Here is a 16392-nt window from a genome sequence, read left to right on the forward strand (position 1 = left end):
GCCCCAGAGTGTTTTCTTGGATGTGATCTTTTCTGTAGCAGATTGCCAGCCCTTTCTTCTGTATTCAAACTGCTAGCCTCTTGATTGATAGCATAGCACAAAACCATTTGCGCCTCACAAGGACCTCACAAGGGTAGTTACTAGCTTGTTTTTATTATTGGGAGATGATGAAGGAGAGGGGTGACTAGCACCAGGTCACATGGCTTTTAAGTGACAGAGAACAGACTCAGATACAGGCTGGTTTGAGTCCCAGGTCCATGCTCTACCACCTGATATGGGTGCCCACCACTCACATTGCCATGTTTTTATTTTGATTCCTCTTTGTTTCTAGGAGTTCACGACCAACTAGAGGCAAGACCAGGCAGTGGAAAACCATGGAGCAATACAGCCTTGGAGACGAGGGCCCCGTTCCACCCGAGATGCACCTCCCTTCCTTCTCAGAGAGCCAGGGCCTCAACTGCAGTGACACCCTCAACCGGGACCTGGGCCCCAACACCCGAGACCTACTCTACGCCGGCCTGAGTGGTCTAGGCCTGGACCCCAGTCTGCCGGCCCCTGACATGCCCAGTGAGGTGCTTGAGGACAACTTAGATACCCTGTCCGTGTACTCAGGGAAGGACAATGGTTCTGTGAAGCTGTTGGGGGAGTATGCAGACCCAGAATCTCAGACTTCCTTACAAGGTGAGGCTGTCCATAGCTTCCAGGGGCTAGCTAGGTGTGTGTTAACTGGTGAAGAGGGGACAGTCCCCTTTTTCCTACTTGGGAATTGAACCCACCATCCAAAATAAGGAATCCTGGTGTGGCGCTCTAGGAGAAGCAGTGAATCACAAGGCTGGTTTGAACAGAAAGGTTGGTGGTTCAAACTTACCAGTTGCTCCTCGTAAATCCTATAAAGGGTTGGTATGAGTCAGAACCAACTCGATGGGACTTAACAACAAGATAAACGGGCTTGAATACTAATCCTCTGGGATAGTAGGGAGGAACTGGAATGTTTGGGGATGCCCTGACCTTTCGTCAGGCAGGTGTCAGAGTTTACGGGGCGCTTTCCCCATCCATGTTTCAGAAGGGGCTCTGGTGGCACAGTGTTAAGAGCTCGATTTCTAACCAAAAGATTGACAGTTCAAACCCACCCAGCAGCTGCACTAGAGAGAAAACTTGGCAATCTCCTGCTGGAGAGATGGCAGGGTAGAAAACCTAGGGAGCAGTTCGGCTCTGTGGCAGGGGGACACTATGCGTTGAAATTGACTTGTGGCACTGAACTCCAACACCACAGTCTACTCTCCTGGACGGAACTGAGATCCTCTCCAGGTGCTAAAAACAACAACAACAACAACAACAACCCACTGCCATCGAGTTGGCTCTGACTCATAGCGCCCCTACAGAACAGAGTAGAACTGCCCCAAAGGGTTTCTGAGACTGGAAATCTCCACGGGAACTGACTGCCTCACCTTTCTTCCCTGGAGCAGTAGTTCAGTTAACCAGCCAGTGTTTAATACACTGCACCACCAGGGCTCCTCCTGCAGCCAGCCACATGGTTGTCTAACCTTCCTAAGCCTCGGTGTCTTCATCCTACTCTGCTTCCTCCCTGAGAACTAGCAATAAGGATCAGAAGAAGAAGCCTAAAGCACTGGGCAGATAGTAGTGATTTTTGCCAGTATTGTCTAGTTCATTTTAGACTACGCATTGATTCAGTGCTGAGTTCCTCTCTTTAGCAGCAGAGGAGCAAAGGGAGAACTAACAGAATTATTCAACAACTTCTTTTGGATCTCCTTTTGATTCGCCTGTCGGCTTCCCTCCGAGGATACTTTGATTTTTTCTGCTTGTTTAGTTTTCAAATACAATTCAAGGGCCAGTGGCTTAGATTGGTGGACAGAGCTAGAGCTCTGTGATATTTAAAATTCCACCATGCATGGGATTGGCCCTGGAAAAGGGTCATTAATGACCATTGGAATAAGTGGGTCTAGTAACTTCTGAGCCTCTTCCTCCTCCACTGATGTAGCTTTCAGTATTCACTTTGTCAGCTTGTTGGAGTCCTAGGTTCAGAGCACACTGTATGGGACATCCACAGTGTTGCAGTCAGGTCCCCAACCTGAGCCACAGAAATGCCACATAAAGTACTGGTCATGTTGAGTCAGTGTGTGCTTTTCTGGGCAGAGGAACCTGGAACTTTTATCACATTTTCATGAATCTGAGCTCCACAAATAGTCAAGTCCTCAGTCAAGTTCAGCTTTTCCTAATCTCTTCTAAACTTGAATTGTTTACCTAATGAAAAAAAAGGTACTCTTTGGAACATTAAATTGTAGCAATTTTTTTTACACTTTACACTTATTTAACTTATGCTTAGTTTCATACTTTTTTTTTAAATTAGAAAAACAATATAGTAAAACCCGTAGAAATCAGAACCATCAGAGAAGGAAAACGCAAATAAGCCTCGAAACGTGTTAAGTTACACCCTGTCAGAGGTGGAAAACTGTTGAGACCCAGAAAAGCAAGGCTGCCCCATTGTTTCATTGTGCTTGTTTGTTAAGGAAAACTAGAAAACAAAGAAAAGCAATAAGGAAAAAACCCCACCCTGGTTTCCACATGTTGATTCTGAAAATCATGCTTAGAGTTAGCACAGACATTGTTTTGCAGAGATCCAACTTCTTAAAATAGTTTTATGACGTACATATAATTCTATTTTAAGTCTTTACAATGGTCCGTACTAGCGTTCATCTATGAAGCTGGACCACAGCGTTGTCATTCCACTGTGGTGTTTGCAGCCTGCTCCTGCTCACTAGAATGTTCAGCGCTTCAGTGAACAAGTTTGTATATGTTGTGTTCTTGTTTGGATCTGTATCTTAAACAATATAAAATGCTCACTAATAAATTTAAGGAGCACTGGTGGCACTGTGGATAAGCACTGGTCTGCTAACCACAAGATTAGCAGTTCAAACCCACCAGCTCTCAGTGGGGGAAAGATGAGGCTTTCTGCTCTCCTGTAAAGATTTACAACCTCGGAAACCCTATACAGGGATTTTTCTGTAAGTTGGAATCAACTTGATGGCGGTGAACTTATTTTTAATTTAAAAAAAAATTTTTTTTTAGTTTGGTGCCTCAGTGGTTAAGTGCTTGGCTACTAGCTGAAAGCTCGGCTACTACTTTCTTTCACCCTACGAAAGAAAGATGTGGCAGTCTGCTTCTGTAAAGACTTGCAGCCTTGGCAACCCGAGGGAGCAGGTCTGCTCTGCCCTAGAGAGTCGCTGTGAGTTGGAATCGACGTGACAGCAGTAGGTTGAGGTTGGGCAATAAATGTATAGGAACCTTGTTGTTGTTGTTGTTGTAAGTGCCGTCGAGTCGGTTCCGACCCATACATAGCAAAAAAAAAAAAAAAAAGGATCCCTGGTGGCACTGTGGGTTAGGCTGGGCTACTAACTGCAGGGCTACAGGTTCAAACCCATCAGCTGCTCTGTTGGAGAAAGATGAGGCTGGCTGTGCCCATAAAGATTCACAGCCTTAAAAACCCATATAGAGTGGCTTTGAGTTAGATTCAACTCAATGGCAGTGGGTTATATAGAAGGAAAATATTTAAGAATTCACAAAGGAATATTTTACCAAGAACAGATTTGAATAAATGAGAGAGCTTGATATTCTTTTAAATAAAAATATAAGACAATTTAAATATCCATTTCTTCATTGTTCTAACAGAAATCATAACATCTTATAAAGCCACAATAATTAAAATAGTGTAGCACAGCTTGGAAGATCTATATAACCGAAAGTGAAAACTCAACCCAAGTCTACATACAATAATGTCATAATACCATCAAGAGAGGAGTCCTGGTGTGGTCCTGTGGGTTAATTAATGTGCTGGACTGCAAGGCCAGCAGTTCAAGCTCACCAGCCGCTCCTCAGAAACCCTATACAGGGTCACTATGACTTGAAACCAACTCAATGTCACTTCACAATAACAGCCATCAAGAGGACACCTTAGCCCATTGAGATTGGGGTGACTGGAAAATCAAGTATGATTCCATTTCCTGTCAGTATGACATTTCAGACAGCATACAGATAAAAAATTCTGGAGACTTAAATTAATATAGGTGATTTTATTGTTAAGTGCCGTTGAATCAATTCCGACCCATAGCGATCCTGTATAGGGTTTCAGAGGAGCAGCTGGTGAGTTTGAACCACTGACCTTGCAGTTCAAATGCTTTGCAGTTAACATCTTCAAGTTACTTAGTGAGGCTGGGAACTTTTCCTGAAGGGAGTCCTAGTTTTCCTTGTTTCAACAGTTGGTGTCAATTGCTAGTCCCAAGAATCTCCTATAGGAAGAGGAGGAGGAAAAAGCAGGCAAGTTAGGTAACAAATGGCACTGAGCTAGAGGCCGGGAGGGAGTCCAGTTTCCATTCCGCTGTGTCTGTCCCACTGCCTCTTACAATCCACAGAGAACTAGCTCCTTTAGTGTAAACAGCCTCCTTCCCAAATGCCCTGGCATACTGAATTCTTGACTCTCCACTCTGCAGCATCGCAGATAAGCAGTGATGGAAACAGTTGGATCCCCTTGGAAGACCTGGCTAAGGGGTAGAAAACTGCCATTATGCATTCATTCATTCATTCATTCATTCATTCATTCATTCATTCATTCAGCAGAGTGACAATGGAGAGTAGGTAACGGAATAGCAATTCTTAGCTGGGAACTCCGAGAAGGCGCCCTGATGACTCAGTTGGTAAAACACTGGGCTGTTAACAACAAGGTTGGTGGTTCAGACTCACCATCGCCTCCAAGGAAGAAAGATTTACAGCCTTGGAAACCCTAAGGGTCAGTTCTTCTCTGCCCTGTAGGGTCTCTCTGAGTCAGGATCCATTGGATGGCAGTGGGTTTGTTGGTTGGTTGGTTTTCCACTCAAAGGAGTACTAGGACAATGGTAAGGCTGTACCCTGCAAAGGGTGGAACACCACTTGTGCGCCCCGGAGATACAAGGCAGTCCAGACAGGTGCTGGCTCTCATAGGACATTGGCTATTTCCAGACTGCCTGCTCAAGAGTGCCAGTTGTCGATGATGATGTGACTCCCTGCCCGAAGCCCACACAACCCATCCTCTGATTGCGACCCCAGGACTGGGTGCCATTTGTCCCAGGGCATCCCCTTCCCGCCACCTTTTTACCTGCTTGGCCCTGGAAGTGTGTTCTTCAGTCAAAGAAAGGTGCTGAGCTTGGACTCAGTGAGTCCTGGCTCAGAGCGTTGTTAGGTGCGCTCTCTGGTGCCCCCACCCTGTGTAACCTGTGCTTTCTCCCTCTGTTTAGACCTAGGACTAGGCACACTTAAGGTGCCTAAAGAGACTGATGAAGGAGGAGGCAGGGCCAGCTCTGGGAGTACCAGGAGAGGCAAGCGGCAGCACAGCTCCCCTCAGAGCCCACTCCTGGACTGCAGCCTCTGTGGGAAAGTGTTCAGCAGCGCCAGTTCACTTAGCAAGCACTACCTGACGCACAGCCAGGAGCGGAAACACATTTGCAAAATCTGCAGCAAGGCCTTTAAGCGCCAGGACCACCTGTATGTTGGAGTCTGGTCAGGAGGAAGTCTGTTGGGGGGTAGACTGGGGCGGGGGCCTGTGCCTGTGTCCCCATCCCTCTTTTTATATTTCCTTCACACCTCACTGGTCCACCTGCCCCTCCTCTCTTCCTACTTCCTGCTCCCCCACCCAGTGTGTGCCACCCCTGCTTTGAAGGAGTCTCTTTTCCTCATACTGCCAGTGCTCAGTGGGCAGGTTCAGCACCCCCTCACCAAAGGCCATCCCAAATTCACACCAGTGAGAGATTCACAACTGTGGTTCCCAGGGGCACTTTGCATGTGAGGGAATTGGGCTCATTTACAGAGGAGTATGCCAGGCCCCTGGTGGAGGGCTCAAGGCAGTCCTGGTGACACACTGGTTGAATGCTTAGCTGCAAATGGAAAGGTCAGTGATTGGAACCCACCAGCTGCTCCAGGGAGGTGAGAGGTGACAGTCTGTTTCTGTAGAGATGACAGCCTCCGAAATCCTGCGGGACAGTTCGGCTTTGCCATAGAGCGTTGCTCTGAGTGGAATTGGCTCAATGGCAGTAGGCTTCGTTTGGGTTTTGGCATTTATTAAGGAACGCTGGTGGTGCAGCAGTTAAGAGCTTGGCTACTAACAGAAAGGTCTGTGACTCAAACCTTAGGAGTCAGAACCAACTTGAAGGCATCGCGTTTGGTGTTTGGTTTGGGTTGTGTCCAGAGCCCCTAACTGCGGCTGATGTTGCATAAACTCTTTCCAGTGCTTCCACCTGCGCTCAAGGGCAGCCTTCAGGTGGGAAATGAGGGCCTGAAAGCCTTGGGCATTGCCCTTCTGCCCTGAAGTGGTGTTCTGAGTTGAACTGACTCCGTGGCAGCAGGCTTGTTTTTTTGTTTGGGCCTGGGCCTGGGGAACACAGATCTGCATTGCAGGGAGACTTTGTAGCAGAATACCTTGGAACTTGAAAGACTGGAAGACTCTCTTTGTTTCCAGAGCATTAATGAGGTGGTTTTTTTCTTTTTTAACTACTCCCCCCTTTTTTTTCAACCTTTTGATTTTCCACATGAAGCCTATTATAAGAGTTCAGTTCCTTTTGTTCTTAATGTCTCTGAAATAATAAGCTTTTCCTGCTATGAGGGAAGGGAAGGCAGACTTTTTTTCAAAATAGACTTGCCTGTGGGAGGTGACAGTTCCTGGCCCCTTCATAGAGCTCCTGGCATTACCCAGAGGGCTCCCATTGACCCTTCTGTTCCCCTTTCCCTCACCCGACCCCAAGGCAAGGAAGGGATTTACTCAAGTGAACTCTGTAATAGAGTTAGGGCTAGAATTTAGTTCTCCTAGGTATGGTGGGGTAAGCGTTAGGCTGGTAACCTCAGGGTCAGCAGTTCAAACTCACCGGCTGTCCCAGGGGAGGCAGATAGTACCCGCTTGACCTGGCTTCAATGACTGGATGATCAGAGCTCAACTAGAAGAAGAAAGAAGAGGAAAAAAAAGAGTAATCAGATACAATTTGATGAACTTGACCTACACCTATGGATGCAGTAGCTCAAAAGAGGGAACAAATCTTTACAGCAAGGATCATTCCACCCCCTCCATACACAGAATAGACAGGGATGGGCAACTTGGACATTAGCTACCCAAAATGGGGGCTGCTACAAAGGCAGGAAGTGACTGGCTTACAAGCTTTTAAGAGGGAACCTAGATAACAGAGGGCATGGAGGAAGGTAGAATCTCCACTGAGTAATAATATCCAATCTGTCTTGGTGGGGCTGATGAAAGGAAATGGGGATAGGTCTCTTATGATACAATAGTGAATAATTGTTTTCAGGACTGATTGTGAGGGTTGGAAATGTAAAGGCAGACATTTTGTAGCAAGGAGGGGAGTGATTGACTTTTCAGTCTAGGAGCGGAGGTCCCTGGGACCATTAAGGGAGAAGAGCGGAGAGCAGGACCCTACCCAGAGAAGCATTGATGCCAGAGATGGAGACAGAGATGATGACTTGGACAGATGGAGAATCTGGGGACTTTAGACCCGGAGAAGGAGAGGGACTTTGTGCTGACAACCAAGGGGACAGGCTTGCAGAGTATACCCTTTGGTTACTTGATGATGCATGGAGGGGATTGTAACCATGGCAATGAAAGGACATACGATAGGATAGGATGAATGTAAAACTAATGTTCTCCCATGTAAACTATCACATAATTCACAATAAAACATTGAAAAAAAAAAAAAACGTTATACACTTAACTACTGACTGAAAGGTCGGCGGTTCAAACCCAGCCAGAGGCACCTCAGAAGCCAGGTCTGGTGATCTGCTTCCAAAAGGCCACAGCCTTAAAAACCCATGGAGCAGTTCTGTTCTTACACAAAAGAGGTCATCACAGGTTGGGATCGATGTAATGATAATTAACAACAGGAAGAACAATTCTCTGGCTTCCCTCCCATTGCTGTTGTTGTGAAGTGCTGTCGAGTCGATTCCGACCCATAGCGACCCTGTGTAGGGTTTCTGAGGAGCAGCTGGTGAGCTTGAACCAGTTCAAACAGCTTTGCAGTCTGGCGCATTAACCCACAGCGCCACACCAGGACTGCTTCCTCCCATGGTAGGGTTTTATTATTCCCTGGGCATGCCATGTGTGCCATGTTTACTAGAATTGTCCATGCAGCAGGACAGTTAGGAACCCAGAGTGGTGATTTACTCATGCACTTAATCTAGGATACTCATATTGATAGATAAGAGTTGGTGCAATCATTAAGTGCTCTCCTGCTAACTGAAAGTTCGGTGGTTTGAACCCACCCAGTGACTCCACAGGAGAAAGATGGGGCCATCTGCTCTCAAAATTGACATTCTAGGAAACCCAGTGGGACCGTCCTGCTCTGTCTCATGGGCTCTATCTATGTGAGTTCAGTATTGACAGCACCTAACAACAGCAATGTTGTTATTGTTAAGTGCCGTCAAGTCAATTCTGACCCATAGTGACCCTGTATAGCGTTCCCAAGGAGCAGCTCGCAGCTTGAACCACCAACCTTGCAGTTCAAACAACTTTGCAATCTGACGCGTTAGCCCACAGCGCCACATCAGGACCCCACCAACAACAATAGTATCTATATAAATGTAACTTGTGTTTATATTTATTTATATTTGCTGACATGCTTGGCATGTTTTTCTAGAAACACTTGGCTGTTTTCTAGAAATGTTTTTATTGATTAGAAATCTGCAAACTAGTTTCTGTGCTTTGGGGGTGGAGTTAGCGTGTTTCTCTATTGATGGTATCCCATGGTGAGATGTGGACTCCTTGAAGTATGATGTCTCCATTGGTGTTTCCTCAACATAACACCTGGGTCTCCATAAGCAAGAACCAACTTGCTGGCGAGAGGTTTATTTTTTAAATTGTCACCTGCAGGACCCTAGTTCTGAGGGATGAGCATAGGAGATGTTTGCAGAAACTGTTCTACAGGCATCAGGGAGGTAACATGGCACAGGTGTGCGTTGTCTCTGGCGTGTGGTTCTGTATGTGCTCATGTGCATGGCATACCACTGAGGAGCAAAGAGGGTTTTCATAACATGTTTGGTCATGGAGATGGAGTCCTCTGGGTCGGCAGGGGCAGGGGGAGCACAGCTCTGGAGACCAGAAGTGCTTGAGAACCCACCTTGGAAAACTTAGGCCTGGTTTCCATTGACTTAGTCAGAGAGGGGTGTGTTTTGAGGCGAGGGGAGGGAGAGGAATGCCCTGGCTGAGGGCTGGCTACTTGGAAGTCTGTCCCATTTAGGGGCTGTGGTGTGTGTATTTGGGGACATGTGGGGCCCCACAGAGGCACTGCTGACCCCCTCCCTTGTCTGACTGCAGGACAGGGCACATGCTTACTCACCAGAAGACCAAGCCCTTCGTGTGCATAGAACAAGGTTGCAGTAAGAGCTACTGTGACTACCGCTCGCTGCGCCGCCACTATGAGGTGCAGCATGGTCTCTGCATCCTGAAGGAGGCCCCCCTGGAAGAGGAGCCCTGTGGGGACTCCCCCCATGGCCATGAGGCACCTACAGGTGGCCTACGGGCCCTGGTGCCCCCAGAAGCCAGGTCCCCTAGCTCGCTGCTGCCCAACCGGGACCTCCTGCGCTGCCTTGTGAGCAGCATCGTGCACCAGAAGGTGCCAACCACCAGCCCAGTCCCAGGGGCGCTCTCAGACCCTGAGGCCAGGGGGGCCGCTGGCCCCTGCCCAGCCTCCTCCGGGTCATCTGCTTCGTCTGCCTGCATCCCGGTAGGCCCTGGTGTGGAGGGTCCCGAGGAACCTCGCCCCCCACGCAAAGAACTCATTGGCATGGACAGCTTCACAGGCTTCCACCAGAGGGTAGGGGAGAATGGGGTCCCTGAGGCCCCTGAACCAGAGCTTCCTGTTCTCCAGCTCCCTGCCACTGTGGAGGGCTGGCCTGATGCAGGGACCCTATCTGCCCGCCTGCCTCTGTTCCGCAGTCAGACTGGCCCCACTAGCTCCCAGCCACCTGGCCCTAACTTCCAGTGGCTCCGGAACCTGCCCGGTGGCCCCAAGAACAAAGGAAACAGCATGTTCATGGTACACAAGCCCCCCACAGCACCTGCCCGGGAGGGCTCCGAATCAGGTCCAGGGCCCTGTGGTACCTCCCCTGGCCTGGAGGCATTGGCTTGTTCAGGCACGGGGCTGGAGGATAGGACGCCCTGTCCTGCTCAGAATGATACCAGGGGCACCAGCGGGGAAGAAAACGCCTGGGCCTCTAAGAAGAGCAAACTGGAGGGGGCCAGCGAGTCCATGTCTTGGCAGAGTCCTGGGGATCCCAGCCCCCAGGACGCCCAGAAAGCCAGTGGACTCCCAGCAGAGGTCACACCGCTCTTCCGGCAGCTATTCCTGAAGTCACAGGAGTCTGTGGTGAGCCATGAGCAGATGCAAGTGTTCCAGATGATCACCAAGTCACAGCGCATCTTCTCCCATGCCCCAGTAGCTGCCCCTGCCACCCAGCTCCCTGGGCCGGAGACCAAGTCAGCTGCCCTGAAGCCACTATCCGGGCCATGGCCACAGCAGTCCGCTGTGGACTCGCTCCACGCTGGCCCTGGGAACCCTGAGCCAGAGGGGTCCCCTGCCCGCAGGAGGAAGACTATGGCTGCCTTTCCCCGGGAAGCCGCCTCCCCTGTTGGTGCTGGTAACACGCGGCGGGAGGCCAAGGGAGGGCCAAAGGTGACCACCGTCCAGCCGACCCTAGTGTCCTCAGCTCTGGACCCTTCTGCCAACCCAGACGTCTCCTCTCTTGCCAAGCAGCTACGATCTGCGAAAGGGGCCTTGGACCTGGGGGACATCGTCTCCCCCTCATGCCCACGGCAAAGTCAGCCTATGGGTGACGAGGCATCTGGCTCCCAGCTCCCTGGGAAGCAGGTCCAGGCCGAGAATGGTACAACCTCAGGGGTCACCAGAGGTGACAAGGGCCCAGCCTGCTCCCGGGGTACAGGCTATAGGCTTTTCTCCAGCCACCCCAGGGGCCAACGCTTCTCGGGCTTCCGTAAGGAGAAGGTGAAAATGGACATGTGCTGTACAGCATCACCCAGCCAGGTGGCCATGGCCTCCTTCTCGTCATCTGGGCCCCCGGCAGACCCCCCACAGGACGCCAAGTCCAAGCTGACCATATTCAACAGAATCCAGGTACACGGGCCCTGGGGGTCGGGGTGAGTGGGAGGGCTGGCCCGAGCCCGAGCGGGACTAGCGTTGAATTGTTGCTAATTTTAGCATTTATTATGGAGCCCTGGTGGCACAATGGGTTAAGCGCTTGGCCGCTAGCCGAAAAGTTAGAGGTTCAAACCTACCAGGCTCTCCTCAGGAGAAAGCTGTGGCAGTCTGCTTTCATAAAGATCTGCAGTTTTGGAAATCCTATGGAGCGGTTCACCTGACATAGAGGATCGCTATGTGGCATGGGTTTGGCTTGACTTTTAACATTGCTAAGATACCCGGCTGGCGCAGCAATTAAGCTCTCAGTTGCTAAATGAAAGGTGGTAGTTCAAACCCACTAGCTGTCTGCTCCCGTGAAGGTGGTCTTAGAGATCTTATAAGGCAGTTCTGCTCAGTCCTGCAGGGTTGCTCTGAGTCAGCAATGGGTTTGTTTGATTTGCTGTGTGCTAAGCTCTGTTCTGAAGTCCTGGTGTGGCACTGCAGGATAAGCACTGGACTGCAAGATCTGTTTGAACTGCAAGGTTGGCAGTTCAAATTCACCAGCTATTCTTTGGAAATGTGAGTCAGAACAGACTCGATGGTGTTTAACAACAGTAAGCTCTCTCCTAGAGTCCTGGTGTGGCACTGAACTGCTAACCTCAAGGTTGATGGTTCAAACCCACCAGCTGCTCCTCAGAAATGCTATACAGGGTCTATAGGAGTCAGAACTGACTCAACAGCACTTAACTACAATAGTGAGTTCTGTTCTAGGTGCTGAAGTTATGGTTTTGACCAAGGCAGGGCCAGAGTTCACTCTTATTGGTCTTACAGTTTAAGGAGCCCTGGTTAAGCACTTGGTGACAGGTCAGTGGTTTGAATCCACTAACTGCTCGGAGGGAGCAAAATGTGGCAGTGTATTTCCATAATGATTTCTAGCTGTGGAAACCCTATGGTGCAGTTTGACTTTGTCCTACAGAATCGAGTCTATGACAAGGGGTTTGGTTTGATAAAAGTTCTTTATATATTCTGGATATAAATCCTTTATAAGATGTGTTGTTGCTGGCTGCCCTCCAATAGGCTTTCGACTCATAACTACCCCATGTGACAGAGTAGAAGGGCCCCATAGAGTTTTCTTGGCTGTAATTTTTACGGATGCAGATTGCCAGGTCTTTCTTCCATGTAACCACCGAGTTGGGTTTGAACCACCAACCTTTGGGCTAGCAGCCAAGTTCTTAATGGTTGTGCCCCCAGGACTCCTTCAGGATTTGCAAAATTTCTCTCCCCTTCTGTACCTTGACTTCTCACTGTCTTGCTGGTGTTCTTTGAAGCACAAACGTTTTGAATTTTGATGCAGTCCAATTTGTCTTGTGTGTGTGTGTGTGTGTGTGCACATGACTTATGGCAGCTAAGAAGTCATTGTCTGATCCTCAGTCACAGGACCCACCCCAGTGTTGGCTCCTAGGAGTGTGATCACTTTACGCGTCCATTCTCTTTCTGCACGTTGGCTCCCTTGTTCTCTCTTCCTCAGGGCGGGAACATCTACAGGCTCCCTCACCCCGTGAAGGAGGAAAGCATGGCGGGTGGGTGGTAAGTGAAGTCCCCTGTGGTTTTCCTGCATCCTGCGTGGGCCCTGGGGAGTGAGCATGGGTTGGGCCACGGAGAGCTGGGGATCTGCATTTCTCAGGGTTCATCAAGAGTTGTCAGGGGACCAGACTTCAAACAGCCAAGATCCTGGTGATTGAGGACAGAGTCCCATCCCACCATTTCCCACATCTGCTACATCTCCCCACAGTAACCAGCAAAACGGCGGTCCTGCTGACTGGACAGAGCCCAGGAACACTTACGTCTGCAAGAACTGCAGCCAGATGTTCTATACAGAGAAGGGCCTGAGCAGCCACATGTGTTTTCGCAGTGACCAGTGGCCATCACCACGTGGCAAACAGGAGCAGCAGGTGAAGGGGCATGGACAGCAGGTTCTTTGGGGACAGTCATCTCAGGATGAAGGCAACATTTAGGGGATGCATGGGTTCAGCTTGGCTCCTGCCACAGACTAGCAGCAGCGCCCCGACTGAGGTTTGGCACAGCTTTTCTAGCCGTCTTGTAGAGCAGATCTTCTTTTCTCAGCAGTTGTTTCTTATGAGGCTCGGGGTGGTGCAAATGGCTAACACGCTTGGCTGCTAACAGGAAGATGAGGGGTTTGAGTTCCCTCCGTGGTACCTCAGAAGACAGACCTGCCAGTCTACTTCCGCTGAAACCCCACAGAGCACCTCCTGCAGAGTAGCTGGGGGGTGGGGAGTTGAAGCACCAACCTTACTGCGCCACCAAAGCACCTGTTGGTGGTTAGTTTCTCTTTAAGAGCCTGTTCTCCATGTCTAGGCGTTTGGTGCCTCAGAATTTTGCAAGCCACCAAGACAGATGCTGAGGACACATGGGGATGGGCAGAGCCCCCCTGGAGCCAAGAAACCCATGGACAGCACGGCAGCAGCCCCCTTGATGGTGCCAGTGTCGGTACCTGTGATCCCTGGGACTCAGCCCCCAGTGGATGCTGCCAAGGTGGGTGTGGCTACTTCTCCCTCTGTTGCCACCTGCTGGTGGAAGCTATAGTTGTTGTTGTTAAGCTCCATCGAGTTGGTTCCAGCCCATACTGATCCTGTATAGCGTTTCCAAGGAGTGACTTGTAGGTTTGGACCACAGACTTTGTGGTTAGCAGTCCAGTGCTTATCCTACAGCACCATACCAGGAAAACCCAAACCACACAGCTACACAAATCTGACTCCAGCAGGTGGTTTACTCATGCTTACATCCATTCATTCCATCCACATTCACGGAGTCTCCTTTGTGCTGGACCTGTGCTGGTCAGTGCTGGGAACACAACCTGGCCCTGCCCTCTCAGGGTTCCCAGTTCAGTGGGTGACACAGATCCTCAGACAGAGATGTCCTCGAGTGGGGAAGTTGGGAGAACTCAGAGGGCCACCTAGCCCAGCCTGAATAGATCAGGGAGGGCGTCCTGCAGGAGGGGATGTCAGAGCTGAGACCTAGAGGAAGAGAAGTGGGGAGGCTGGCAGATGGGAGGTGAACACTTGTCTCTTGAGCCCATCCTGGAGGGACCCACCCTCAGCCCCCTAGACAGGCTCATAGCCTGAGACAGGGTGTGTGGACCTGAAGGTCACTAGAGTCCCTGAGCCAGTCCCATTGTCCTTGGTCTCCCTGCAGCTGTTGCCATTTTGGCAGACTCACTCCCACTGCATCTCTGCTATGTGGGTCAGATTTCTCCCCATCTCCACAGCCAGAGCCCCTCACCCCTCTGGCGCACCATCTGTGGAATCAGAGCAGTGTGTTCTGAGGCTGTTAAGCCACCGGTGATTCTGAGCGCTCTCCTCCCCCAGGGCCAAGAGAAAGACAGTGAGGAGAGCAAGGAGAGCAGCCAGTACAGAAAGCAGAAGAAGCGCCCCCAGCCCAAGGCACTGGTCCTCCCTGCTCCACCCTCAGCGTTTGCCGAGCAGGTCCCGGGAGGCCACCACCCAAGCTGCCTTCGGTCCCCAGTGTTCCTGGTGGACCAGCTCCTGAAGGGCTTGTTCCAGTGCCCCCCCTACACACCGCCTCCCATGCTCAGCCCCATCCGGGAAGGTTCGGGACTGTACTTCAACACCCTGTGTTCCACAGCCTCACAGGCTGGGCCCCACAGACTCTTCAACACTGTGTTTGGTGAGTGAGGATCTATCACCGGGCGGGTCTCCTGTGCATCAGATCCCTTTTTCCTGGAGCATCTCTGGTCTGAGGGACCTATCACTGTTCAAAAGTACCCCAGGACCATACTGGGTCTAGTGGCCTCTAGATGCTTTGAGTTTGACAGCTAGAAAGAAAACATAGAGGTCATTTAGCCTGACCCTTCTCTGCCCTTCTGGGTAATATTTTAAACAGTTTTTTTTTTGGGTCTATAATTCACGTACCATACAAGTCACCCACTTAGGGGTATACAGTTCAGTGTCTTTAGTATATTCGCAGAGTTGTATACTTATCAACACAATTTAATTTTAAAACAATCTCATCACTCCAAAATGAAGCGCTGTACCCCTTAGCAGACACCCCACCTCCATCTTCCCATATCTCCAGTCCCTGGCAACATGGAATCTACCTTCTGCCGCTACAGACTTGCCTATTTTGGACATTTCTTATAAGAAGAAGCAGTATGTAGCCTTTTGTGTCTGACTTATTTCACTCAGTATCATGTATTCATATTGTAGCACACGTCAGTACCTCCTCCCTCTTACAGCTGAATAAAAGATGCTTTAGCTGCATCATCTAAGTTTCAGTATGCTGTATTATTATTTTCAGTTAAAAAAATTTTTTATGTATTTTTTAAAATTTCTCTTGTGAGTATATTTGATGCACGGGTTATTTAGGAACATGTTGTTTCATTTCCACATATTACTGAATTTTTTTCTGCTAAGGAGCTCTGGTAGCATAGTGGTTACGAATCAGGCTGTGAACTGCAAGGTCAGCAGTTCTAAACTACCAGCTGTTCCGCAGGAGAAAGATGAGGCTTTCTGCTCCCGTAAAGATTTACAGCCTTGGAAACCCTGTTCAGGGTTGCTATGGGTCGGAACTGACTCGACGGCACTTAACAACAACAACTGATTTCTAATAAATTCCAGTGTGATCACAGGACTGATTTTGTATGATTCAAATCCTTTGAATGTATTGAGTTGTGCTGTATGACCAAGGATCTGGTCTGTTCTTGAGAATGTTGTTCTATGTGTGCTTGATAAGCATGTGCATTCTATTGGTGGGTGGAATGTTCCTTAGGTGTCTGTTAGATCCCATTAGTTTTATAGTTTTGCTCAAGTCTTGTATTACTTAGTTCATTTTCTGTCTAATTGTTCTTTCTATTACTGAAAGTATTGAAATTTCCAACTTTCCTTGTTTGGTTGTCTGTTTTACCCTTCAATTCTGTCCATTTTTGCTTCATGTTCTGGGCCTTTATTGTTAAATGCACATACATTTGTAGTTAGAATTTTTTATTTTATAATTGAATTTGTCTAATATTAAAATTTAAAGAGACAGTATAGACATAAAACCAAACGGCCACCACTCGTCTGTCTGTCATGCTGTGGTGGTCTGAGTTGCTGTGATTCTGAGGGCTATGCCACCGGTGTTTTAAATAACCAGCAGGGTCACCCATGGTGGAAAGGTTTCAGATGAGCTACAAAACAAAGAC

General features: G+C 49.2%; 1 protein-coding gene across 1 annotated transcript in view; it reads left to right on the top strand.

Moving 5' to 3' along the window:
• The first annotated feature begins 374 nt into the window (after positions 1–374).
• The window catches only part of ZNF541 (zinc finger protein 541), a 38267-nt gene continuing 22249 nt past the window's right edge, over positions 375–16392 (top strand). Inside the window, exons 1-7 of the mRNA XM_006868232.1 lie at positions 375–681; positions 5286–5532; positions 9356–11171; positions 12703–12761; positions 12967–13126; positions 13551–13727; positions 14561–14879. Of these exons, the coding sequence (XP_006868294.1) occupies positions 375–681; positions 5286–5532; positions 9356–11171; positions 12703–12761; positions 12967–13126; positions 13551–13727; positions 14561–14879 (3085 nt within the window). The remainder of the gene's footprint in view (positions 682–5285; positions 5533–9355; positions 11172–12702; positions 12762–12966; positions 13127–13550; positions 13728–14560; positions 14880–16392) is intronic.

The sequence above is a fragment of the Chrysochloris asiatica genome, unplaced genomic scaffold, assembly GCF_000296735.1.
Source record: "Chrysochloris asiatica unplaced genomic scaffold, ChrAsi1.0 scaffold00116, whole genome shotgun sequence".
NCBI classification, from domain to species: domain Eukaryota; kingdom Metazoa; phylum Chordata; class Mammalia; order Afrosoricida; family Chrysochloridae; genus Chrysochloris; species Chrysochloris asiatica.